General features: G+C 30.8%; 1 protein-coding gene and 1 non-coding gene across 2 annotated transcripts in view; one reads left to right on the forward strand and one right to left on the reverse strand.

The window, feature by feature from the left end:
• The window catches only part of Smp_035260.1 (epidermal growth factor receptor kinase substrate eps8-related protein), a gene marked incomplete at its 3' end in the record, with an annotated part of 31,788 nt that overhangs the window by 2,502 nt on the left and 2,752 nt on the right, over positions 1–26,534 (reverse strand). Inside the window, exons 2-10 of the mRNA XM_018793360.1 lie at positions 21,779–22,011; positions 18,188–18,346; positions 15,961–16,040; positions 13,699–13,835; positions 10,802–10,981; positions 7,606–7,759; positions 6,796–6,963; positions 4,335–4,461; positions 339–412 (exon numbers count right to left, since the gene is read on the reverse strand). Coding sequence (XP_018647881.1) covers positions 339–412; positions 4,335–4,461; positions 6,796–6,963; positions 7,606–7,759; positions 10,802–10,981; positions 13,699–13,835; positions 15,961–16,040; positions 18,188–18,346; positions 21,779–21,997 — 1,298 coding nt within the window. The 5' untranslated portion in view covers positions 21,998–22,011. The remainder of the gene's footprint in view (positions 1–338; positions 413–4,334; positions 4,462–6,795; positions 6,964–7,605; positions 7,760–10,801; positions 10,982–13,698; positions 13,836–15,960; positions 16,041–18,187; positions 18,347–21,778; positions 22,012–26,534) is intronic.
• Smp_tRNA_00460_Pseudo_TTG.1.1 lies at positions 18,909–18,980 on the forward strand. Its single transcript has one exon. It is a non-coding gene (tRNA).

Below are 26,534 nucleotides of genomic sequence, written 5' to 3' on the forward strand. Positions count from 1 at the left end.
TTGATGAAAGAAGCTTAATGGTTACTTTAAGAAAGATTAGTTAGCTACTTATCATTTTTCGAATACATGTAATTTGTCATTTTGCTGAAGTAGATGTCAGCCCTAATATAACAGTTATGTTTATACGAATAGTGTACATTTTTTAGCTTCTATTATTTATGGTATGACCTATAAATATTATTGAAGTAAGCATTTAGTTAGTCTTGAAGTGGCAGTTTTCGACACTCATTGATGTCAGCTAGTGAAAAACGATTTGCTAGTCTTGATTAGTTCCACAACTGATTTAAATGGATCATGAAAATTGTTGTCCTGCTGATTATATCTGTGCTCTCACTTACTTGTTATTGTCACGTGGCGTTCTAGGAGATTGATTCGCACTAAACTTACTGCCTGGTGGAAGCATATATCTTGTCTGAAACAAAAGAAAGAAACCAAGACTATACAAAAGATACTGATGAAGACAAGATATTTATCTTCAAGATCTATACTCATGCATATTATGCGTATTTTGGTACGTCTTCGTAAACCAACAATATATATGACTGAACACTAAATATTGCACATGTTAACTATGTTTAGTGACCGCTCGGTATTCATATTTGAATAAAATATTAGTTAGTAAACAAACCGAAGTTCACTAACTAACTGAGGGTTATGAAATTATTATAATGGTTGTTTTTGTAGAGGCGGTATGAATTACCTCATGGAGTTTAGGTCATTTTCAGGCCTTCAATAAATCTGATAAGTGAATCTTATCTGGTCAATAAATTCACAAATCGATTAATCTATAATAGTAGTGATTTTTATTGGTCAATTATGAACCAGTGTTATAATCGAAATACTTATATCCATTAAATAAATGTTACTAGTTTGGAAAGTTTATTGAACAATAACCTAAAACATTAATACAATCATCCGGTTGGGTTGTGATAATCATTAAAACTAGGTTAACATTTATTCTCATATGTTTTATTGATGGATTTATTATTAAATAATAAAAATTGGTTGCTAACAATCACTATTACCATCTACATAAAAACAAACTCTGTAGTAAAATCGAATTGTGACTAACAGTAAGATCTAGAATTCACGTTTCGTCCTACTTGGAACTCGTCTGCTGAATATACTTGTAACCCAAGTGCTGATTTTCACACTGTGATTCAGACTCACTACTTTCATCTTCAAACGCCATTTAATTGTCTGCTAAGCTACTGAGTCGATATAGCCATTAACTAATCAAAGTGGTTGAATTCATCTGTGAAGCTTTGTATTTTCCTCTTCAGAATAAATCTTCATAAATACATTTATTTGTTTTAATTAATTCCTTATTAGTAAAGAATAGCTTTATTATACATTGTATTGAAAATTGTTTATACTACTGATTGTGTACAGTATAGTTAACTATTTTCAAAATAATTTCCTCGAAAAATAAAAGCAGTTGTATTCAGTACTTTCACATAATCATGAATTACATATTTCCTCACAGTTAGTAATGTACTCAATAGTATATCCTTACAACTTTGGAGGTTACTTGTTAGCCATGATCAGTTATGCATTATCTACAACCAGTAACACAGAAGCAACCAATATTTGGTCTTTAGAATGAGTTTTTGTAATTTTATTCGTTCAGTTTACTTTAAACAACGGGAATTTATATGCAAAGAGACCATGTTTAATTATAATGTAAATATCGACAAAGAACTCTGCTTGCAACTCTTTTAGGGATATTGTTGGCCCCAAGCCCGGGTAAAAGAGGAGGGTCGGGCATTGGGTCGTCAACCTCATGCCATGGAAAACAACCTTGCTAAAAAATCGCTAACCAGAATAAGTATCGACAATGAAAAAGTAGTATGAATCGGAAGATTTACTGAATGATAAAATATGAAAACAGAATTGATCCATTCAACGTTTAACAGATGTAAATGTTAGTATTTGTCACGCTATAATTCATAATAATATCCCATACATTACATAACTCATATCAAATATAATTAACTTTAGAAATTGATTTCAGAAAAAGTCATTTCTATCTTATGTATTCATTATCAGGCATTTTATATTCATGTTTTTGTTAAAGATTTCATGTCAGTTGCATTGTATTTACGAAATGAGTTAAATTATCTTCTCAGTTAGACTAAGATTTTTAATCTTTAAAAATGTTGTACTATCTTACTATAAACCAGATGATTGACTTTTCATGAATAAGTATCTTGGTTAGAAATGGTCATTTTGCACTACAATACCCAAGGGATATACATTTCATCATCGATAACAGCATGATCATACGATAAAGTTTACACATCGACGTATTAACCCTTTTAGATGATAAGTTCTTTTAGATATCTTAATTATTTTAAAATATTAAATTGTCTGACATTAAGTGACTTTCATTGGTTTTTACATTTGAATAAAACATCATTTAAATGATGCGATCGTTCTAAGTGACACATTATATTGAATTCAAATGGAGTTATTTTTAGATAATGCCAGAGTAGATACCGTCCTCAGCATGATATATTACAAAGCGAGTAAACTTTCTATAAGCATTTTTAGAAATCTTCTATAATTCATGAAAGCATTTTCAGTATGTTTTACTTAATCAGAAATTACGCATTAGGATAGAGTACAGAACAGTTTTTAGGTCATCTAAGGTTTCATTCACAATCTATTTCTAAACACACCCTTTAGGTAACCCATTATTTATAATCACATCACTACTTATACGGTATTTTATTAACTTGGCTATGATTGACTTAATCCGAACTAAACAAGGTATAACTTGTTGATGTCATTTGCATACCTTAACCATATCTACTGCAGTTCTAAGCTTTATAAGGATTCAGTTGAAAACATACTGATAATTTGGTTAAATGTACTGTTATTTCAATATTGAAATGTCTAAAATCTTTGCACTTTTTATGTGAATGATCATTTCATTTATAAAACATTGATATAAAGATTGAGAAAACACATTTTATACAATTTTATCTTCGTGATTATTATTCTGAACATCAACTCATTTTATTCAACAGTGACGGACTCACTAAACGTATCAATATACTTTACTTATCAACTACATTTCTTGATAAGAAGGGGTTTTGTGGAGATTTAGTATTTTCATAGTTGAAAGCGTGAGTCGATTGAAGCTAGATCATCATGGAAAACCTGGAAGCACTGGACGGCCGTTTCGTCCTATTGTGGGACTCCTCAGCAGTGCGCATCCACGACCTTGCCTCGCGAGATTCGAACTTAGAACCTACCAGTCTCGCGCCAGAACACTTAACCGATTTTTTGAATCATTCAAACTCGTCCATTTTTCAAAACATAACTACCGAAGAATGAATTGGAAGATATTAGTTGGTAAAACTAATAAATAAGATAACTACTTATAGAAAATGTTAACTGTTAAAGATGTTGAAAAGTGCTAAATGATGTAGTGATAACGTACAATCGATAAATACAATTAACAGACTCTAAAATGAATTTCTCTAGCTAAATATTCAGTCAAATTGACCTGTTATTGGTCGATCATTGGATATAGACATATCCATCTGAGCCGAATGTAAGAGACTATCTAATATATTCTACTATTCACTACACTTTTATTCCGCATGTTGACTATTCTGTATTGTGTGTAGATAAACTCTTGTTATAGTCTATATCTGGTTCACAATCCAACAGTATACGTGCATCAGTTCTCGTTAAAATAGACTGGCGAGGAACGAACAAAAACAGATTTCTTTTTTTTAACAGATGAACCAAAATACCTTCTTGTTTCTCTAAATATTACCTCAAATGCTTGACCTAGTTTTCATTACAGTTTAATCAGTATATATATATATTATTTTTCCTGAAGATTTTACACATAGATTTCAAGAATCTTAGAAAGAAAGCTTAAGAATTCATTGGATTATATTAGGGAGCTATGTCATCAGTTTACATCTCAAGAATGCCATAAATTTTTAAGTTATATGATAAATATTTATAATAATATAGTGTAAACAAAATAATCGTCGTGTTTAGGATAGATCAATCGATTTATTATATTTAAGTCTAATAACTTATATACACTTAAGCAGAGTTTGATATTATCTAATACTGATGGTTATTTACTTTTTTGAATATGACGAGTGAAGTCAAGTGGTTACACTAGGATCTCAAAGTTTTATACATTCAGTTGATCACTAAATTTTATCAATAGTTCTATTCTTAACTTCATGATTTACCAGTAAACAGAATAATTAAATAGACAAATGAAAATTCAACAATCATAAAATAAATCTGAGTTGTATCACATTATTAGCTTTAGCTATATATATTAGACAAACTCTTACCTCTTGTCTATCAACTACATTTGGTGAGTTGTAGTTAAACAATGATGGTTCATATTGATGTGGAACCACCGTGAATCTGTTCTCAAAGTGAGGTATATAAACTCGATCTTCATAAGGAGATTCCTTCCTGGAAACAAATTATGTATATATATATAATGTTTAGATTAAAGCTTAAATTTACAGAGACTAATTTTTTTCTGAACATTGTTCAATGTCACTAGTTATATCAAACAATATCTAAATATTCAAATGTAATCAATGGAAACAGTTTAAAATGCAAAATGAAATGATTATTCTCATCTGTTTATTATCATCTTATCTAATACACATATGAAACATCAACATAAAATCACCGATTGGATAATTGTATTGAGTTTTAAAAGCAATTCTACCTGATTCTGATGGTAAACGTTTAGATGTTAATTGATTTGGAAAGTAGCAGTTTTTGTTCTCCATGTACAAATATAGGAAATCAGCTACTTGATATATTTTATATAGTTGAGATCATGAGTAAATTGAAGCTAGACTACCGTGGAAAACCTGGAAGCACTGGACGGCCGTTTCGTCTTATTGTTGGACTCCTCAGCAGTGCACATCCACGATAGACATCAACACCGTGGGGTGTCGGCTCAGTGGTCTATCGGTTAAGTGCTCTGGAGCGAGACTGGTAGGTCATGAGTAGTGTATGCTACTTATGTTGACGGATAAAACTAGTATGTAACAACGATCGGAAGTGGAATGCCTAGCATCAGAAGGTTGAGAGGATCAAATTGAAGCGAACATGAATATAAACAGAGAGTAACTGTAATAACAACAAGAATGAAGGGAAGATGAATTTTGTGAGAGGCTATTGATGGAAGATGTGCAAATTATGTATTTAATGTACGGTTTCCATATTTTCTGAGGACATTATGTAATTTTTCATTCAATAAATAAATTGGTTTTCTCCACCTATTTTCGTTCACTACAGTGTGTTTTGTGAACGTAGAGTAATCAATAAAGTGTAATATACGTTAAACATGGTCAGATAGTACAAGAAAGTAATACAACTGCTATATCATGTGGATTTTAAAAGGGTAGATTTCACATGTTTATCATGGGAACAGACAACGAACATTTTCATCACTGGAGTTGTGCTTAATTTGTTACATGAATTTTGGCGCCTACTTAGGACTGTAATTCCATTATTTTTAATATTGTCTAAGCTTCACTGTCAGAACATTATTTCACTATTGGTAACAATGTTTTATATAGACGAGATTTAAGAGTCAGGGATTTACGTCGATTGATGTATGAATAACAACTGACTGTATGATGCGAAGCTATTATCTTATCGAAAATACTAATCCTAAAATGTCGAGTAAGATCCATTAGTATAAGAGGTATGGCAGATGTGTTAAAAGAAAGACAAACCGAAGGTTCTTGTGTTACACAAAATATAAACAGGTCACGCATATATCTGTGATATATATCTCCAACTATCAAGTAATACATAACCGATATAGATTCATGGATCACTATGTGTAAAGGTTAAAATGACACATAGTACGCTGACATACTTCACCTTTAATAAGTAGGATTAAAGAAGTATCAATGAGTAAATTGAAGCTAGATCATCATGGAAAACCTGGAAGCACTGGATGGCCGTTTCATTTTGTAAAATTATCCAAAAATTATGCATTTAATGACTTAATTGTCTTATAATACTTTGATCATTTAAGCTTAGTTGATACCCCGGAAGCATGGACTGAATTGTTTAGTTACTTTATTACTAACAAGTTGTAAACGTTTTATAAATTGATTTGATGAAAAGTATTATCTATAGGGTATTTAAAAAAATTTCAAGTCAAATATTGACGAAACGACTGTCCAGTACTTCGAGGTTTTCCATGGTGGTCTAGCTTCAATTGACTCATGATCTCAACTATTAAAATATTGATGTGTTCTAAAATGACTTAATAATTATCCCTTGTCATGTTGTTTACGTAATAAAGTTGAAACCTTGTTGACATCACAATCTAATGTGAATGACCTACGGAATTAGTCAGTATGTGACTTACAGTATCTTGTAAGTGAGTTTGTTTCATATGAAAGTCACTTACAGATCAACTGATTGATGCTGATTTTGTGAAGATTAACTACCAATACAGTTGATTTCATTTTTTTATCTTATGGTCATTTACTTTTCAGAACAGATATCAACCCCCCTGGATATATATTTGTTGTTATAATGGATTGACAGTTAAATTGTTAGTCTACTTATAGAAAGATAACGGAGAGAACTTTCAAAACTATTGCTTCATTCTCGACCAAACATCATATATTTTTTTCATATACCGATAATTTCAGGCGTTACTTATCATCCCAGGGATCTAATAACAATTTTTAAAAATATCATAAGTTCCTAATTAAGGAAGCCAAGATCTTAATATCTTGATCACATGCTTAGTTATTTAACTACCTTGGTATATTCCATGCATCTCCAAGATTGCGCCATAGCCTTTCATATTCATTTGTCAAATTCGATTGAATAAAAAGCACAACATAATCTGGCAATAGTGGATAAATGGTTGATTGAGCAATATTTGATCTATTCGTTTTAGGGTTTCGTGTAGCATCAACTCCATATCTAAAATAAAAGATGAATAAACAAATACAGTGAATACTTATCACCACCAATATGTATTGTTCAAACCTTTGAAAAGAACTTCTAGACTGAAGTGTGTATGTTTGTTGATACATTGACATTGATACAAATGCAAGTTAGCCTAAGTTGCCACATAATGATATCTAAGTGATAATTGGCTCGTTCCAGTAATATTCATTTAACGCTTGACATGATTTGTTTTATAGTGTGGTTTCTGGCTACTAGTTCTATAATTTTCGAATGATTATTTCGGACCAAATTATATCGACAAAGTAACATTATATACGCTCCTATTCTAGTTATTCTAGTCATAAGGTTTACGTTTGCTTAGTGGAAACAATTTTGATGATTTGTCAATAATGATTCTATATTAGGTAGGTTATTTAAAGATTCATCGTTTCAGTAACGATTTTTGAATTTCCATGAATAAAACTATAAAATGAAGACTAGTTTATCAATAATGCAGCATTAGTAACAGATAGTTGAGCTGTTTAGATGGTTTAAACAATTTATGTAAATTATCAAAAAAACCTTCAGGTAAGGTAAATCATATTGGTCATAAACAATCATGTCTTTATCTACTTAATTATTAACTGCTAATGTATAATGTACTTATTTACTTACTTTAAAAATTCAAATAGTTGTCTTGTTAAGTGAGCAGCATTCGGATCTACAAGATAGTCTTGAAGTCTAGCCAATAGAATACATGCAAACTTCAGTTTTTCAAAGAAATCAACAGCACATTTTTTCACAGGTTCATCCACCTCAGTGGTTAAAGCTGAATAATGTAGAGAGTAAGAAATTTTATTTAATAGAGAAACTATGAATTATAACATTTGAATGAAGTTATTGAAATACATTTATGCAAACTAGAAAAATTCTGGACATTGTTTACTTGGCTGAGTGAAGATAATAAGGCTGTTCTTTTTTAGTGTATAAGAATATAATCTAGTCACTCAACAACTAGTGTACTTAATAGGTATAAACACTTTTAATAGATTTAGCTGTTATTTCATTGTCGTCTATCCTTTTCTATCTGTATTTACCCATTTCATCATCGTTATTATCAAGAGTAAATGACACTGAATCTATGCTTCGTACATCTCATTTTATTTTAGTTTTTCTTTGTCAGCGATAGTTCTAACCACTTTTGTAGTGGACCTAATTAATTGAATTAAATCCTCTAATCTTTCATGATTTGACTGCAAGGAAATTAAGCTCTACATTTACTCTCGCTGTATTCATTTGTCCTTTGAGCAACTCTTATGGACTTTTCTGGACAATCTGTAGAGAATTTAACGAATTACTTAGAAAAAACAGTCACAGTTGAATACTGTTAGTTTATTGTAAGTGTATTCGGACTAAGAGTATCAGATTTTCTGTTTGTTATGTTGTGAATAAATAATCAGCTGTATTTGAGCTTTCATTTTTTTCCTTTATGTATCACTTCATTTGCTCTAGACGACGAGCAATTACACGTATGTTCAACCCTTCTTTAGTGTTGACTGAATTTGATTGATTAAGTTACAATGTATCCACTAGTATAGGTCACGTGACATCCCGTCTACTATGCTCAGTTTTCTGTCCAATACATTCAGTCACGACCTAAAACAACGTTAGAAATCTTATTTGACGTTCAAATAAAATGATCATACTTCAAGAAGTGTAATGATATATTTAATTTACAACGATTAAAATTTATAAATTGGAGTGTGAACTATAAGTAATTATATTAGTGTAATAAAGAATCCTGATCTATAGTTAATAGAGGCAGTTGTGGATATTCATAAATTCAATAGCTTACATCACAAACACATGTCATATAGACAATCAGTGGAAACTAGGAAATACCAGACAGCTGTTTCAATCTAGTATGGCACTCATGAGCAGTGTGCACCCACAACCCTACTAGGGATCTCTAGCTGTAAAACCTTAAGGTCCTGGGTTCGGTCCACGATAAAGTCTTGGGCATCCCTTACTAAGAAGTTTCATGCTACAACGAAACATATCCACTGACTCTTGGTTTTTTATGGTTGTTTAACAATGGTCTATCATTATGAAACTAACTAGTAAAATACCAATTTTTATAACAAGCTACCAGTTTCAAAAAGCATATTTCTATTTCTTTATTGAAAAAAGGGGAATAACTTATTTACTCTAATCAATAAATTTATTGTACAGAATAAATAAATTTTCAGACTCAATAAAAGGAAAGAGCTATTGGCTTGAATTTATCGGCTTTGTATTCTAAATACGCACTTCACAATTCGTGTTATGAAATAAATACTATTCTATAGGAGTAATGAAGAGAATTCACCAAGGACATATTAGATGTTTAAATAGATACTAAAGTTTTCAAAGAACTAAAAAAAACAAACATTTTATCTAATGGAAATGTTGATAATTACATTCGATAGTCGTTAGCGATTTATTAAGAAATATGATGTTGATTACAGTATACTTTGTCAATGACCTTCAGGGAACCTTAAAGTAACACTGAGCAAAAAAATTTCAGTTTCACCTAATCATAGTACAGTCGATATAAATGAGTAATTTATGAAAAACGCATAAAAAATTAAAATATGTTCATAAGTCTTATAGGATTGATAAATTAATTAAGGTTCTCAGATAGATGTTCGAATTTAAGATAATAGCGTGTGGTATATATGAACTCATTTATATGACTCCATGTCATTTAACCTTTGGAGCTTTATATCTTTTAAGGGAGTTCCTCAAACTCAACCACATGGCTTTTATCTTAATAATGGTATAATCACGTACTTTAAGGTCCAAAAATGACTCTTATTTACTACTACCTGATGATTAGGACAATGTCTGTGGTGATACCTCTGAGATCCCCAATCATCTACGCATATTGTTGTCCGGAATTGAGTATATTTTGTGATAAGGAGTAATAATGTAGGAGTTATCCGATCACGAATGTATCGTGACTTTTTTATAACGTTCTACGTCATATACAGAAAAACTAATAATAAAATTGAAAGGCTTCTATTTATTTATTTATTCAACTTCAATATTCCGACGTCAACTATAATTTCTTTTTCTAAAAACTAATTCATCTATCATTCAAAAATCTCAGTGGAACAGGGTTGAATTTAATAGTATTAAGGGCGAATGTCCTTACAATAAAGGTACCAGTCCATTGCTATAAATTAGGCTTCATCATTCAGAACAACTCGAAGTGTAACAGATTTCTCCAAAATGTGTTGAACGACGAACATTACTATTTACTTATATGGGAGTCTCGAACGTGTGAACAATACACCGATCCATATAGACTTTTTATATCCAATAAATATTACTACGTATAACTTTTATCTCTCAGTTCCATTCATTCTCTGTCAGTTATCTCATGTCCATAAGCACACATAAAGTCATTTCTAAGCAATATGACTTCTTGTAAATTGTGTACTATAACATCAATATAAATACAATACTACGTTAGCATTCTTGTTTGAAATATATACTGTGATCTTGAAATCGCTATCTGCTATCTGACTAATTTGCCAGCAGTGTATACTTTTACGGAATATGATTTTTAAATAATAACCTAAACTAACATTTATTTTGATGGTATTAATGAGTTTAATAAAATTAACTTGATCATATAAAGTTATAACAGAAAATATTAGTAATAGTAAGAGATCTACTACTTTGTTATGAATACCACTGATTACCAAGTATGTATGCAGTTCATAGTGAATCACATGTATACTTTCAACAGATTGACTCTATATATATAATTATTATAGTATAAAAATCGGTTTTTACAAAACGTTTATAAAGTGAATGAACTCACAAGATGTTTGATTCACATTAACACTTGAAATTCGACTTTTTGATTTACTCGATGTAGCAACAGATGCTGATGATTTAGTGAACTGTCGACTTGTTCTGCTTTTTAAAATTTTGTAATTTGATTCAATGTCATCAAAGCAGAGATTTAGAAGTGCAACTTCTAAGTCAATCCATTCACGATCTATTCAAGTATAAAGCAATAGAAAAATCACATAAGCTTGATTCAGATCACTTTTTATAATAGTATAAAGCTAAGGTGTCAGTTTCAAATGAAACAATGAAATAGTTATGCCACAGATATATGATATTCAAACAACAGAATATCAAACTTAACACATATTTTATGTAAATCCAAATAATCTTTTATATGGTACTGTCCTTGATTATGAAGTTAAAATAACTATGGATGTTAACAACAGGAAATGGTCTTACATTATTATGAAGGCATATGAGTATTTCATGTATAAAATGAAAATCGTATGGTGGTTCACGTTGAGCGATAGGAAAACCTGGATGGATCTTCATCCAGGTTAGTATGTACCATCAAAATGTATCTATGATCTTGAACTACCTAATCGTCTCTGTAGAGTGTAAACTCACAAGATCTTTTGTCGTAATCCAAACTAAGATTAACCTCATATGTATGACTGAAGATCTTGGGTAGTAACCAGTAACATGCTATCTAATCTTTATTACTCACCTAATTCTAGCTATGTAGTTTCAGCGAAACTACTAGTTAGATTTAATTGACTTTATTTTAGTCCTCGTTGAATGTTAAGAAATTTGGATTCTGGAAGGGTAACTCAAGAATCTACTTATTTAGCTTTCATTTTTACCTTAAATTTTAGTCTTAATAAACACTGTATCAATGCTGATTAACTCATTATCAAAGTTTCCAACTTATAAATGTTCATTCAAGAATGAAAGCGAATCTAGAGTTGGTGGCATTTAATTTCCCGATAGGAATGAGTTGAAGATGCTATTAAGTACACTTAGATGTTTTACTTACACCAAGTAAGCAACAGAATAAATTAAAATCAGTATATTGTAAAGTATCTTATTATGTCTTTGTAAATAAAGAATGAACCTATATGTCTATTGTATCAATGAATTTAAATATAGCCACTATAATTCCACATTGTACAGACTAATTTATAATTTGAAGATGTAAACATATTTGATTCTTTTGTTATACAACAGTACGACTATTTCCAGAGGACAAGTTTGTTTTTATTATATATATATATATATGAATGTAATAAGATATCCAATGAAATTATAATGAGTCCATTTCAATTTCTTCATTTTTCAGACTTACTTACTTACTTACGCCTGTTACTCCCAATGAAGCATAGGCCGCCGACCAGCTTTCTCTAATCCACTCTGTCCTGGGCCTTCCTTTCTAGTTCTATCCATTTTTTGTTCAGTCTTCTCATGTCTGTCTCCATTTCTCAGCGTAATGTGTTCTTTGGTCTTCCTATTCTTCTTTGACCTTCGGTACTCCATGTAGGGGCTTGCCTTGTGACGCAGTTGGGTGAGTTCCTTAAAGTGTGTCCTATTCACTTCCAGCGCTTCTTCCTGATTTCTTCCTCCACTGGAATCTGGTTCGTTCTCTTCCACAGTAATTTGTTGCTGATAGTGTCTGGCCAACGGATCCGAAGCACTTTGCGTAGACAACTGTTGATAAACACCTGTATCTTCTGTATGATGGCTTTTATAGTTCTCCACGTCTCCGCCCCATACAGTAGAATTGTCTTGACATTTGTATTGAAAATTCTGATCTTGGGGTTGGTTGAAAGTTGTTTTGAGTTCCAGATGTTCTTTAGTTATGAATATGCTGCTCTTGCTTTGCCGATCTTCGCCCTCACATCTGCATCTGATCCACCGTATTCATCGATGATGCTGCCCAGATATGTAAAGGTTTTCACATCCTCCAAAGCTGCTCCGTCATGTGTAATTCGATTGGTGCATGCTCATATCAAATTATGGGATAATGGAAAATATTTGAAGTTCAAGTGGAGACTTTTAACGTTGCTGAGTTGTCCGTACTAGATGGCATAATTACAAAAGTTCCGCTTTCGCTCTGGTAAATATCATCAGTACTTACTACTACATCTAGTTCAAAGAACTCAATAATACCAAAAACACAAATTCTTGAAAATTTGGTTTTTCATGTTTTTATTTTACAATTATTATTATTTTGGTATCGTTTAAGTGAATATTTATAGAATATTCTTTTGACACAACCATATTTGTAGTAGAAAGTCTAGTTGTTAGGAAACATGAAAGTTCCTTTTTTTCTATCTGCTTTGATGTTAAATTCATTTTCCTCTTTGTTCTAATGTTATCGATATGATTCTTATAATTTAAACCACGAACTGATCTCAGCTAGTTCACCATTGATACTAGGAATCATTGGATGGCCAGTTTATTATTTAAACTATAAAAATTCTATAATCTCCACAAATCCCCTTATATTAAAAATAAATATCCTTGAAAGTTATCTTTAGCTCTTTTATGATGCTTCTAATATATATTTTAAGGTCATGGCAAAATGAATTGTACCAATTAAACAAGGTCAAAAGGTCAGTATGTGATTAACTCGACACTTCAGTGACTATTCATATCTCTATAGTATTTTAATATTGATCAAAGGTGGATATGGTCTGTTTCTTTATCAAGTTAATAAAGATACCAGTGAATCTGATGATGAAAAGCACAAAAGTATTTTGAGATGATGAAGAATATTTGTAGCTAGAAATTGGTTCTCCAATTTTGCACAACATTATTATTTAATATACTTAATTAAATTGATGAACTTAGTAAGACATCAGTAAAATATAATTAGTAAAATATGGGAATAATTGTTACCAACAACTTTTTAACTAGTTGTCTTACTGATTTGTGATTCACTATATACACTGTCCTCTTTGATAACCGTTGGTGGAAGTTGATATCCACCTGAACTTGTTTGCAACGGTATCCTTAGATTTGGTTCAGATGGAGCCCTGGAGATTAGCATGGAATCATTTACACTGTTAGAGGGAATAAAAAAATAAAACAATTTAATTGACAGTTGAAACATATTTATTTTACAGAGGCTATTTTGCATAAAAATAGAGCAATCGAGATGAACGCGTGAAAATATCAAAGATATCAAAAATAAAAAAAGACTTCTATACGTTACGACACGTTTAAATAATCAGTGTGTTAACATAGATAACAACTACTCTGTCCACTTTATCAACTGTACATTTATAATCTCATCATCTGAGGTTTTCCACTAGCCTATAATCCGTATTTATTCAGCTCGAAAGTCATTATAATTTTCACTCTTTGTTTAACTGATTTCAATGACCTTGTTTTTCTTGGCATCATTTCTTTTTATTGCTTTGTTGCCAAATGAATGTCCTCTCATCTCTAATTAATTAAATTTAATTTATGTGTCACATATTATTTCAAATGCTGTATACAGTAAATGAGAACCAAACAATAAAAATGAATTTGTATAATTTTTGTAAAACTATTTAAATGATTATATTCGAATAGCGGTTAATAGAAGTTTAATGGTCACTTATTTGTTAACAATACAATAAATCATGTATCCAACTATGTACAATAGTGTTGAATTTCTTATTCTGAGGCTTAATTTAATTATAAACTTAAGTATTAACTCGGAACATGTAACCCACAGATTGAGAGATTCCACCTTCAATATAGTGAATATTTTTAATTGATTCTAACTATAAAATCTAATAATAAAGAGTCCCATACAAAGATAAAAGATCAACAAAGTACTTCTCAAATTCACTTAGTATTGTTTGTTTGAATCTTCCCATCGATGTTTAGGATTGCAATTGATCAGTCTCTTATTGGCATATATGCATACTGTGCTTGTTGCTTCGATATTGCCTTAATTCACAAGCATTATAGGCAAAGATGGATAGTGGCTAGCAGTGGAATCCAGGACGCGCGTTTCGTCCTATTTGAGACTAGTCAGCTGGATGTACCTGAATCTCAAAATTGATGTCCATTCTGGGATTCGAACCCAGTACCGTTTGCTTCAAACGCCATCGCGTTATCCACTCAAGTAATTCTTAGTACTCAATTATTTACTAGCTACATTCAGTCTCTGATATAAACTATAGAATATTTAAGTAGGCTGAATAAATGGTTTCAAAAAAAGTTTGAAAACTATTAGTTTCACAATGGCAGTTAATTATTAAAGGAAAAAAAACTGATCACTTCATATATAATTATCAGTTTTCAGCTGAATAATTCTAATTTATATTAATTCTTAATACATTTTAAATATTTAATTTGATTGTGAATTATTGATATTGAACTTGACCTAACTTGAAATCAGTATGGTTGAACACTATCACAAAGAGTTTATATATATACAATATAGATTGTTCAATTGAAATCTATTTTTTGTTTTAAAATTTTTTATTCAAGTCAAATTATGAATAACTAGTTGACAGTTAATATTTATTTATTTCCTATTTTGAAAACAAAACAAAACAACACCATGTATTATGAGATGATGGGGAAGATTTGTAGCTCAGGTGAATGATTTTGATAGAGTTTTGTTTTATGAGCTACATGGTGTGGTCGTGGAGCTTTCATCGTTCTTCTGAACAAACTTCGGGTAGAAGTGTTCGAGTTTTTCCAGAAGTTGTGAACCACGTATGGAGAAATTCGAACGCTTCACTTCTACCTGAAGTTTGTGCTGGTGATGTCGTTCAGAAGAACAATAAAAGCTCCACGACCAAACCATCCAGCTTACAGAACAAAACTCTATCAAAACCATGTATTATCTTGATTATATTGACAACTGAAATTGGATATGATGTATTTATTAAATTACCATAAAATATAAAGATAACTATATAACCATATTTCATGCCAAAATTCTATTTATCAATACATATAGAAGTTGTTTAACTGATTCATAGATTAACCTATTCGGTAAATAATACGACCTTTTCTATTTCATTTCATTAGTTCACAAACAAAATGACCTCCGAACACTTATTCTATCGACGAAAAAAATACCGTTTATCAATAAAGTTTATGATATTAAACGAATTCTCATATTGATAAATAAATAATATTCACCCTTTTCTTATAATAATCAAACCACAAAAATACACTTACTCTTGATTATATGAATCATGGTCTAGAGCTCCAGCTCTCAATAAAAGATTGACAAGTGTTTGAGCAGGACAAGTTAAAACCTACATGATAATATGTAGAAAACTGAATTATGCAAATTGTGAGTTTATAGTTTGCAAACAATGTGTCAATAAGTCTGTTACAATTCATATTTTCTTCGTGAAATAATAAAATTTAATCATTAAGAATGTTAGAAACTATGAATTCTACACCTGGTTCGGTAGGACATAATGAAATTGAAAATCACTTTTATTCATCTCATATAGTTTGAGATAGATAAAAGGTATTGTCGTGAACGAGAACACAAGTGGTGTCAATGGAATGTATGTGAACACAAAATTACAGAATTTCTTAGTAAAATCTGTGAATCATACAGTAAATACTTAATTGGCAAAATGTCAATCAATCATCCGAGACTTCACTGTTCCTTCATTTCCATACCAATTGCTTTCTGTTTCCGTTCTTTATTCTTGATCATCTCTACCTTCTGCTGCCAGACATTTTATTCATGACTAGCGTTATATAGTACTTATGTCGATATAAGTAGCACACAACACGATATGAGAAAAATGTAATGAGAATGGAAGTTACAAACCAACCGACGGGTTTAGTAGACATTTTAGAACAATGTTCTAATGTCCAGAAGGAAAACGATTCATTATCTTTTATCACAAATCACTTTCATGAAGGTAAGACAAAATTCTACTAGGCAATACAAATTAAAACCATGTCAAATTACAACCAATATAACACAGTGGGACATCAGCGAGACAGAAGAAATAGTTTTTTTAGACATGTATATAATTCGGGGAAGAGAATATTTTTGTCCTTGTTTAAACTTATTGGGAGAATTGGATTATATAAAAAATTCATTCTTTTTACTGAGCAGTTAACTTTCTTTATATTTAGAAAATCTACCAGTAACATAAAGATTACAAACAAGTACAAATAGTACTATGTTAATATAGTGCATAATCAATTGGATATAATGATTTTCTTGTCAAAATCTTATTAATGTTTTTTCTTTCAAAAACCCGTAACTAATATCACACTAAAAATGTGTTTTAAAAGAAGATGTATTCTCGGAGCTTCGCGGTTTTCAGGAGTAGTTTAAAATCAGTCTGTGATGCATACTACTAAGTAATCCACAAGAAGTTTCAAAAAAGAAAATTTCTGATAAATTAGAAAACTCTTATTAGAAAAGTAAATGTTAAAGTCAGCTGTTAGAAAGAAAAGCGTGCTTCAGGTCGACGTCTCACTACAATGGAAGATCTCCTAATTAAGTTTAGGTATCATGAGGTTAACATTGGCCTGTCAATCATAATTTGACAGTTTCTAGCTTCCGCACTAATGACAGATATTATTTGCGAAGTATCAATCTCCACTGTATCAAGTAACCTAGTTAGCTCTAATGAATTGATGGGTAGAAATTGTACAGATTTAGAATTAGGAATATTGAACGTGTGTTTAAATGATCAATTTTACTGATTAAGGAATATTTCTCAATGCATCAGAGAGCAACTTCAAGTATAATGCTATAAACTACAACATAAAAATTTAAATTCATCTTGAGATGGTGGAGAAGATTTGTAGCTCAGGTGGATCATCTATTTTGTTGTTGGTAATTGATCATATTCAAATAACATTGGACCTATAGTTATTTATGAGATAAAGCTAAATCTACATAAATCTTTATATTTACATCTTGAAAAAGACCTAGCTGTACAAAATATAAGGTCAAGTTTTTATGATAGTAAATAGTTTTTGTGACTGATGTTAGCGCCATGGTTGTAGTTTACCTACAAACTTTTAATGTTTTTGTATTTATTTCTTTTTGGCTTTAAGTTTTGTGAAATTCTATGCTGTTGAATCAGTTTTTTCTCTAATTGTTATGATCAGATTGTCGTCTTTGATGAAATTCTTCTTTTGTTTATCATGAATTTTATCAACCTACTCAGTAAAGGAATGACACTATTATTTTTTCAAATTCATTTGTGTCTTTGACCTTTAATTTTCTATAATTCTGATAGTTTCAGGTCGCTTTATTGATTTTACTTTCAAGCCTTCATGTTAGAAAACAAATATGTTACCATACTAACTATTTTATAAAAAAACACAGCTGTGTCTCTCTTAGACATAAAATCCCGCTAATTTAAATTTCATTCATATTTTTTAAAGAACGAAATAAAGACATGATTTGTTAAGTTACTTGAAATAAATGTATTTCGTTACGTCTTGGACGTCCATTGTCCATTGAACCAGCTTTGATAGTGAATGTGAGTAGATTGTTTACTGGACACACATCTGGAGGAGTTATTCGATAGCGAGGATAAAGTATACGACCAATTCGGAAACGTTCAACTTCAGCCTTTATAAACAAATAAATAAATTGAGTGTTTAAGGTCTTTTGATAAATTAAGGCCATAAGTATAACCTCTCTAATGTAATCGACGTCTACATATTAGTAAACCATTTGCTTTCAGGAAATGTAATTTTTCCTAAAAATTGTCTTTGGTTAGATTTGTTAAACACAGTTTTATTGATATGTCAAGGAGGAATTATTCACAACAACATATGTCAGTTTATTGAATAATTGTGAAAAAAATTAAAAATCCACCCCCTCTAGTCAGAGTATTTCAAAGTTTATCGGGGATTTGAAGGAAACGTTTATGATGATAATTGGGCACAAAACATTCAATTTTTTGTTCATATAGATACACGATTATTATTAAATATCTATTGGTCTAATGATCTAGTCACAACATGTCCCATTACACTAAAAAGCAGATGGCAAATCTATCAAACTCATTTATTGACTTCTTAACTTTAATTACGACTGAATAGTTGATTCGATAAGAAAAGTGATGTATATTAATGATACTTGAATTCACTTAGTATTTTTTGTTTGAATCTTCCCATTGGTTAGTCAGGACTCATTAGCCGAGTGGATAACGCGATGGCGTTTGAAGCAAACGGTACTGGGTTCGAATCCCAGAGTGAACATCAATTCTGAGATTCAGGTACATCCAGCCGACGAGTCCACAATAGGACGAAACGCACGTCCTGGATTCCACTGCTAGCCACTATCCATCTTTGCTTGTCTGATACTTATTTATTTAAACTGATTTGGTGTGAATTTTGTAAAAATTCACGTTGTTCGATTGAGTAATTCCACATTATCGATGAATAAAGAAATTTAATAGGTAAATTACTTGTCTATTCAGTTACGGTTGAAATCAATTGATCGATCGACTTTGATCAATCCATTTTCATTAAAATAACCCTAAGATACTATACTTTTGAAGTTACTGAGAAAACTAAAAAAGCAATATGAAGTTCACATTTTCTTTTAGAAAAAAAATCGATTGTTTGTTAAATTTTTTTCTGTTTTTTTGTTTGTTTCCAAGTACAAAAGTATCACGTAATATATAAATAGTTTTATAATGAGATTATAAATAATGTGATTTTCTATCTCAATATTAATTTACTTGTATACTGATTTAGATGAGTAAGACGCCTTCGATACTAATGACATAGTTGACTTCAAAAAGGTTTGTTTACATTTTTTAATGAGTATTTTGTTAGAATATAAAATGTATGTTTATCATAAATGAGCCAAAATAATAATGTGCCAATTTGAATAGGTAGGTTATTCTTTGTTTAAAAAAGAATGTGTACTGATTATCTTTAGTGATTGAATGAGACGTATTTTATTATGTTGTTGATGAATTAAAATAAGCAGTATTTGCCTAGAAAAATGTTTATATATTTTAAGAAATTGTATGAAATACCTAAGAAAATAATAAAATACAAACAATCTGTTTTTGATTTATTTATATTGGTTGTTTGAATCTTCCCATAGGACTACAATTGATCAGTCTCTTATTGGCATATGTGTATCATATGTGGATTGTGTCGATATTTCCAATAATTCATATCGATTATGAGCAGAGTTGTGCATACGAACTCAATAGGTAAGTGGATAACGAGACTGCATTTGGAGTGGACGTCAATGGGTCAGAGTCCCTCGGTGAATATGAACTCTGGGATGCAAGCATATCTGGCTGCCGAGTTCCAGACAGAACAAAACGCCTGTCGGGAATTTCAATGCTTTCTGCCATTCGTTTCTGTTTATAATCTGTATTTGATTGCTTATAATCCTAGTGTACATGGTAAAGGTGGAGTATGGGTACGAGGCAATCAGAATCAAGAAAACTACAAATGGGATTTTGTCTGAAATTCGAAAATTCATGACTCTGATCTTACATTATATAAAGTAAGCAACAGAAATTTCTTTGTATAAGGCTTGAAACGTTTAAGATTACAAAAAAATTTTTTTGTCACCAGAAAGTAGGAAATATGGTGTAAATGTATCGAATGGTCAATTCTTTCTATGTAGATTTTGTATGATAGGAAATCAGTCTTATCTCTGAACCGAAGTCCTAAACTCTTAATTCTAACCCTAACTGTAAATCTTAGAACATTGGCTTTAAATTATTAACCCTAAAATCTGACCGGGAACAACTTAAGGACTCCTAAAAATCTTTCTCAGTCTTTATAATGGTTCGAGAAGACAGATGCTCTATTTTATTACTGACAATTTACAAGTAGAACAACCCATTAAAGACCTGAATCGATCCATTTATTATGTGAAATTCGTGTACCATTTAAATATAATGGTTTTTTTCAGAAACCATCCATTTACAATCATTATTTCCTGATCGCCTGTCCATAGGCAAACATTCGTCGCTGTCATCTTGAGCTGATCCCTTTTCCATACTCTTGGTAAAATAAAATGGGATCGTCAGCAAATATACAGAAAATAGTACCTTAGTTCATTCAAATAATTTTAATTTAATTTTGTCTCTAAAATTTATACATTTATGACAGAAGTTTCAGTAATTTGTCAAGAATAAATCTCCTTGTAGAAGTAGACGTTTTCTTTTAAATCCATAAGACTAATTTTACATAATAATAATAATGAAGCAGGTTTAATTATCACAGTTACTAAATTTTTAGGCGGTATTCTGCAAAGCTTCCCTGTCTTTGTCACTATTGATGTACTTAGATTAAAGTAATGAAACTAAAATTCAATTTTAACACCACTGATCAAAGTACCGCCATGATTTTTCTAAATATTACTTTATGTGTTATGTAAAGAAACTTACCGATTTCAGCAAGCCTTAGAGTAAATTAATCAAGCTTATTTACTTTCATTGTGTGTTCTCTATTGATCGTATCACATTTAGGGATAGTGATGAGACATTACACCTGTGGGATTAAGTCATTTATTTTCGAAATCGAAAGATTCAGTAATCTCTATGTGAAATGATCATTACTGTAAAAGCGGAAGCCATTATGATAATACAATCCGCTCTTTACCATATTTTCTCATTTACATCTCAGTACTTTACTGTATATGTTTGCAGTGGCGGATTCAACCACTAATAGTAACATCAGTTATGTGGTAACATACGGTAATTTTATAGTCTAAATCTTTCTTTATAAATGATGTAAAATGTAGATATCTACCATCGTCAATCATGAATCATAGATATATGGTGGACTAAAAATTTACACTTCTACTTATTTAAATAAAATAATGACATTTTAAAATATTTCTTTCATCAAAATGGGATATATTTACTTCCAAACAAATGTAATTATGCCAGTGTAATGGCATCAGTGGGAAACAAAATGTTTCTTTCTTGCAAAACGTCTCTGAAAATCTAATAAAATTACAGTATGTGACTGACTTCAATAAGCATTTTGATAATGAAGCATATAATAATAGACTTACATTTCCATTACGTGGATCACTTAGAATGAGATATGGTTCACCATCATTGTCATCGATTGACATATTAAAACTACGTACATATGTATAACATCCTTCCAACAGTAAGTCGACAGCAGTTTGTGTGTTTGGTAATACATTTGTAGGAGTAACCTCAAATGTTCGCAGGTGTTGTACTTTATACGTTTTTAAATGTCTGGAATTGTTTCTATTTCCATTCATTTTCTTATGTATTTCTGAAAAGATATTTAAGAGTTATATATATATATATATAATCATATTTTCTTGTGCCGGGAAATAGAAGCAGATATGAAAAGGGTTAATAACAACTGGAAAGGATTGCCCCGGACAGAGTTGGATGGAGAATGCTGGTGGGCGGCGTATGCTCCTCCACGAGGGGTAACAGGCGTAAGTAAGTAAGTAATTTTGTTGTGCCGCATGAAATGATGAGGTGAAAAATTCTAATGAAGATAAGATAAAGTTTTCAACATGTATTTAATACTCCATAGGATACCATATTTATCATCTCAGAATAAAAAGTACATTAGATAAGTAAAAATGTCATGGTTTATCCCCTAACTTTGTACAATGATTATTTAATTCCTTTTGTAGATACTACTTAAAATGTTGAAGTAGTATACAAAATGAATGAGCACATTAGTTGATATCCAATTTATTGTAAATTAAGTCTCATGTTCAATGATAAAAACAAACTGTGCTTTTTAGAAATATTTTTAGTTTTCAGTTATTGATTATATATTTTTAGTGTGAGTGATTTTACTCAAAGTACACTAGACTGAAATACTTCTGAAATAATTGTTAAATCAATACTTCAAGAATGTGACGTATTGATTACTTGCTCAATGTAACTAAACGTTAACCCAAAAAAAAACACAGTTCTTAAAATTCTGATGAAGATCATGCGTAATATAGAATGATGCATATTTTAAATTTACCACTTATTTGTCATGAATACAAATTATCTAAGCAAAGCATAAAAATGATTTTGGCATAAATCATAAAGCTAATTTAAAGATACGATTTTCATAGACTACTAACTTAATTCTACTTTAAATGTGGATTAGCACTCTAATACAAATGAAGAAAGTGCTCATAATACAAAGTTTTAATCTGTATAAAATTTTATTTGCCATTGAAATTATCTATTGTTGTGTACAAAAGTCCTTGGGTTCGAGTTCAGAGTGCAAGATCGTGTATCAGCACTGTTGAGGAGTCCCATACTAGGACGAAAAGGCCGTCCAGTGCTTCTAGATTTTCAATAATAGTCTAACATCTATCGGTTAATGATTTTAAATGAAATAATTTAAACAGGACTTAGTGTATCTTTTATAATCGACTAGTAAAGAAACATCACTGATGTGATCAGAATAGAAAAAAAAGTATTTCACTGTTATGAGGTACATAATATAGCATAACTACTCTGAGACATTGGTTTCACACAGCAGCAAAACTCAAGTTATCACTTCTCAATTTTTAAAAAAATCTTTCGGGCTATACGTATTGTGAACAGAGACTAGCGAACAACTGTTTACATAATCTTTAGTGAGGTAGTAAACTATTTTGCAACAATGTTTGATAAGACTCATGGTATTGCCATTCTCACTACTTTTGGAGGGACTGTATAGTAGTTATCACGGATTTTCCAAAAACGATCCTCAACATTACATGTCATTTACCAATGTTTACAGTCCGTTAACAGGACATAAGTTGAATACTTGATTTATAGTAACATCTCCAATCGTCAGTATGTAAAATTCCAGTAACAGGATCAGTTTGGTTGCCTTGTATTTGCATATGGGTTGCAGTCAGTAGCAAAGGCAGATATGTGAGCGCGTATATCGTCCAGGATAGGAGTCGGTCCTAATGTAAATCTGTAGTTCGTATCGAAAGTGTGCTAAAGAACAGAGGACTTGAAACATGATATATATTTAGTTGATTGCAGTGGTACAGTCTGGGGATAAATAATTCACAGGAGTTCTTTTTAGTGATTAAGAGTATGGAGATCTCACTGCTTCATAGCACAGAAAACCCGAAGTTAAAATGTTGGCTTTGTTGCCATTGCTATTTTGTTTAACTTTATCGCTTTAAGAAAAAATTGTTTTAAATGTGGTACTTAAGGTCATACTCAGTCTAAGTATAGAATTAGATAGAGGAATATCGACCGTTCACGTAATTTTAAAATATACAGTAATTTGAATGTGCTTTAAAAACTCCGTCTAATACAAACTTATTTTTTCAACACAAAGAGTGGATTTTCCTACTGAAACAATATTTGTTATAGTTTGCTGGAAGGCTAAATCTATTAAGTGGCAGGCCTATATAAGGTCTGATATTAGTGTTATCCGATAAACAGCGTGATCAAAATGGGTCGACCAAGGTTTTCCCCTACCCTTGGTAATATGATGAGCTAGTCTGATAGAAAAATCTTTCTCATACGAGGAAGTGTCTCTAAATTCCAACCTAAATGATAAATAAGTGTTGGGAATATACTATATATAAGAACTGTTATATTAGTTTGAGGGGAATCGAACTAAAAGAGAAAGTGAGATATAGGGACTTATCTTTTAATACAGTTTATGATATGGTAGATTCGTTCGTGTCTCAATCCCTTTCCAGTGTTGCTAAAATATTAAACCAGAAAAAACCATTCCTCTTGTATCAACATCACTAGAAAAGGAGATTAAAAGAGTATTCCGTAATGAGATGGAAGTTTTCCTTATAAAATTTGCACTGGTAAATGAATCATCAACAGCAGATTTTATTTTGAAAGTAAAAGGAGAGGTTAGTATCAAAGTCTTTATAATAGTTTTCTATGTTATAATGAATCCCATATAACCCATAGAGACCAGATAGTACATAAAAAGCTGTGATAATATTTGGCCATCTCACGAAAGGGTTTCTTGTTGTTTCACGTTTTGAAGATAAATTAAATGGAACACTTATATCTGTAAGAAATAGCCGTATAAAGTTTCATGAGTTTATGGTACTCAACTCAGTAATTGGACGTTATTTTTTCACAGGAAGACCTCAACGGATACGTATATGGGTAAAAGATAAACTAAACAAATTATGATATTAAGTGATGATAAAAAATACGATAATCATGAAACACATAAATCAGCTTCAGAGTAGAAAAAATGCTGGTCATTAATTATATGTTAAACCATTAAATATGATAGTTATACATGAAATATTTGAAATATAAGTGAATAAACCGCGGTTGGATGTTAGAAAAAAAACAATCACACGAAAAAGAGACGACTGTTCTACATGAAGGCAAAGACATAATCCCATGTTTAGTCTTAGAGAGGACGATAATGTGACCATCTCAAGTGACTTGTGAGATTATCCAAGGAATGTGAATGGTGAAATACCTAGAATATCATTTCGTATTTTAATATGCGTTTTTTCCTATAAATTTTTGTTCTGGTCTGTTATCTGGCTCTCTAGTGAAAATTCAGATTACTTAGAGCAAGTGTCTCACGTGGTTGAGTCGATACAAGATTATAACACTAATCAGTGTTAGAAATATTTTATTTACTTTTCATTTAATCCATCTACAGACGAACTTTTAAGACAGTTTTTCTTTTTCATAAAACATTGCGTTTACCTGTTGCTCATGTTAATAATTGAAGATGATCAGTCTCTATTGACATATATGCATCCGGATAGGTGTACCCCAATATTACTAACTAGTCACAAGTTTCCATTAAAGTTAAATAGGTTGTAGTGTTGGTTGTGTTTAAAATTTAAATTAAGGTTTCATACATAAAGAAAACTGTAAGTAATCTAATAATCATCCTAAAATAAAATGCAAGTGAAATTTTTTGACCGTCCTCTCAAAAACTGAACTAGGACAACACTACATGAAAACAACATAATCATTGTAAGAAAGAAAGTACACTTTTAGAAATGTAGGAAATAAATTATCTTCATAGAGTAGAGCGCATTTCCATATACGAAACTTATTTTACCATACTTATACAAACTTAGATATTCTTTTTGGATTATACTATGATAGAAACAAAAATTCTTTTGATACTTTATTGTTTTTTTTGTCATCTAGGTGATATCAGTCTGAGATGATGATTACCTTTTTTTTAAAAAAAACGTTTCTATATAAATTTACCATAGACAGAGATGAGCATGTATGTATGTGTATGTGTGTTTTGTTAATGAGATAAAATGATCCGTCAATCAAAATTCAATATAAAATTGAAAGTTATTCATCATTTTTTGATTTGGATTTATTCCAAATGATGAATTTATTGTGTGTGTGTGTGTCTTCGGGGGGGGGGGTTCTTGTTTAAATGTTAAAGTAGACAAGAGTATCATAGATCTTTAAGCATCTTTAAGGATATTCATATAAACAAACAAATAATTAATATACAGTCAGTGAAATGTACAGTACATACTACTTATTTCTTCTTTTAAGCATATCCTAATGTAAGATGATAAACATTTACATTCATATATATATAATACTTTAATCAAGTGTATACTTTATAAAGTACAACAATACATTCTTTTAGAGATTACTGAAATAAGATGGGGATCTTTAAATGACTACTGAAATCATTCATTGGAAAGTGTATTTAATCAATTTTGTGTTGGTGTGTGTGTGTGTACGTGTACATTCATGATAATAGTAGTTATGATTATCATTTCATTTTTATCAGTCTAGACATAAATATAAATATTTTGGGGAAAAAAAAGTTTTTTTAATCAGCGGGAATTT

This window comes from Schistosoma mansoni, chromosome 1 (genome assembly GCF_000237925.1).
Source record: "Schistosoma mansoni strain Puerto Rico chromosome 1, complete genome".
In the NCBI taxonomy this organism is placed as follows: Eukaryota; Metazoa; Platyhelminthes; class Trematoda; order Strigeidida; family Schistosomatidae; genus Schistosoma; species Schistosoma mansoni.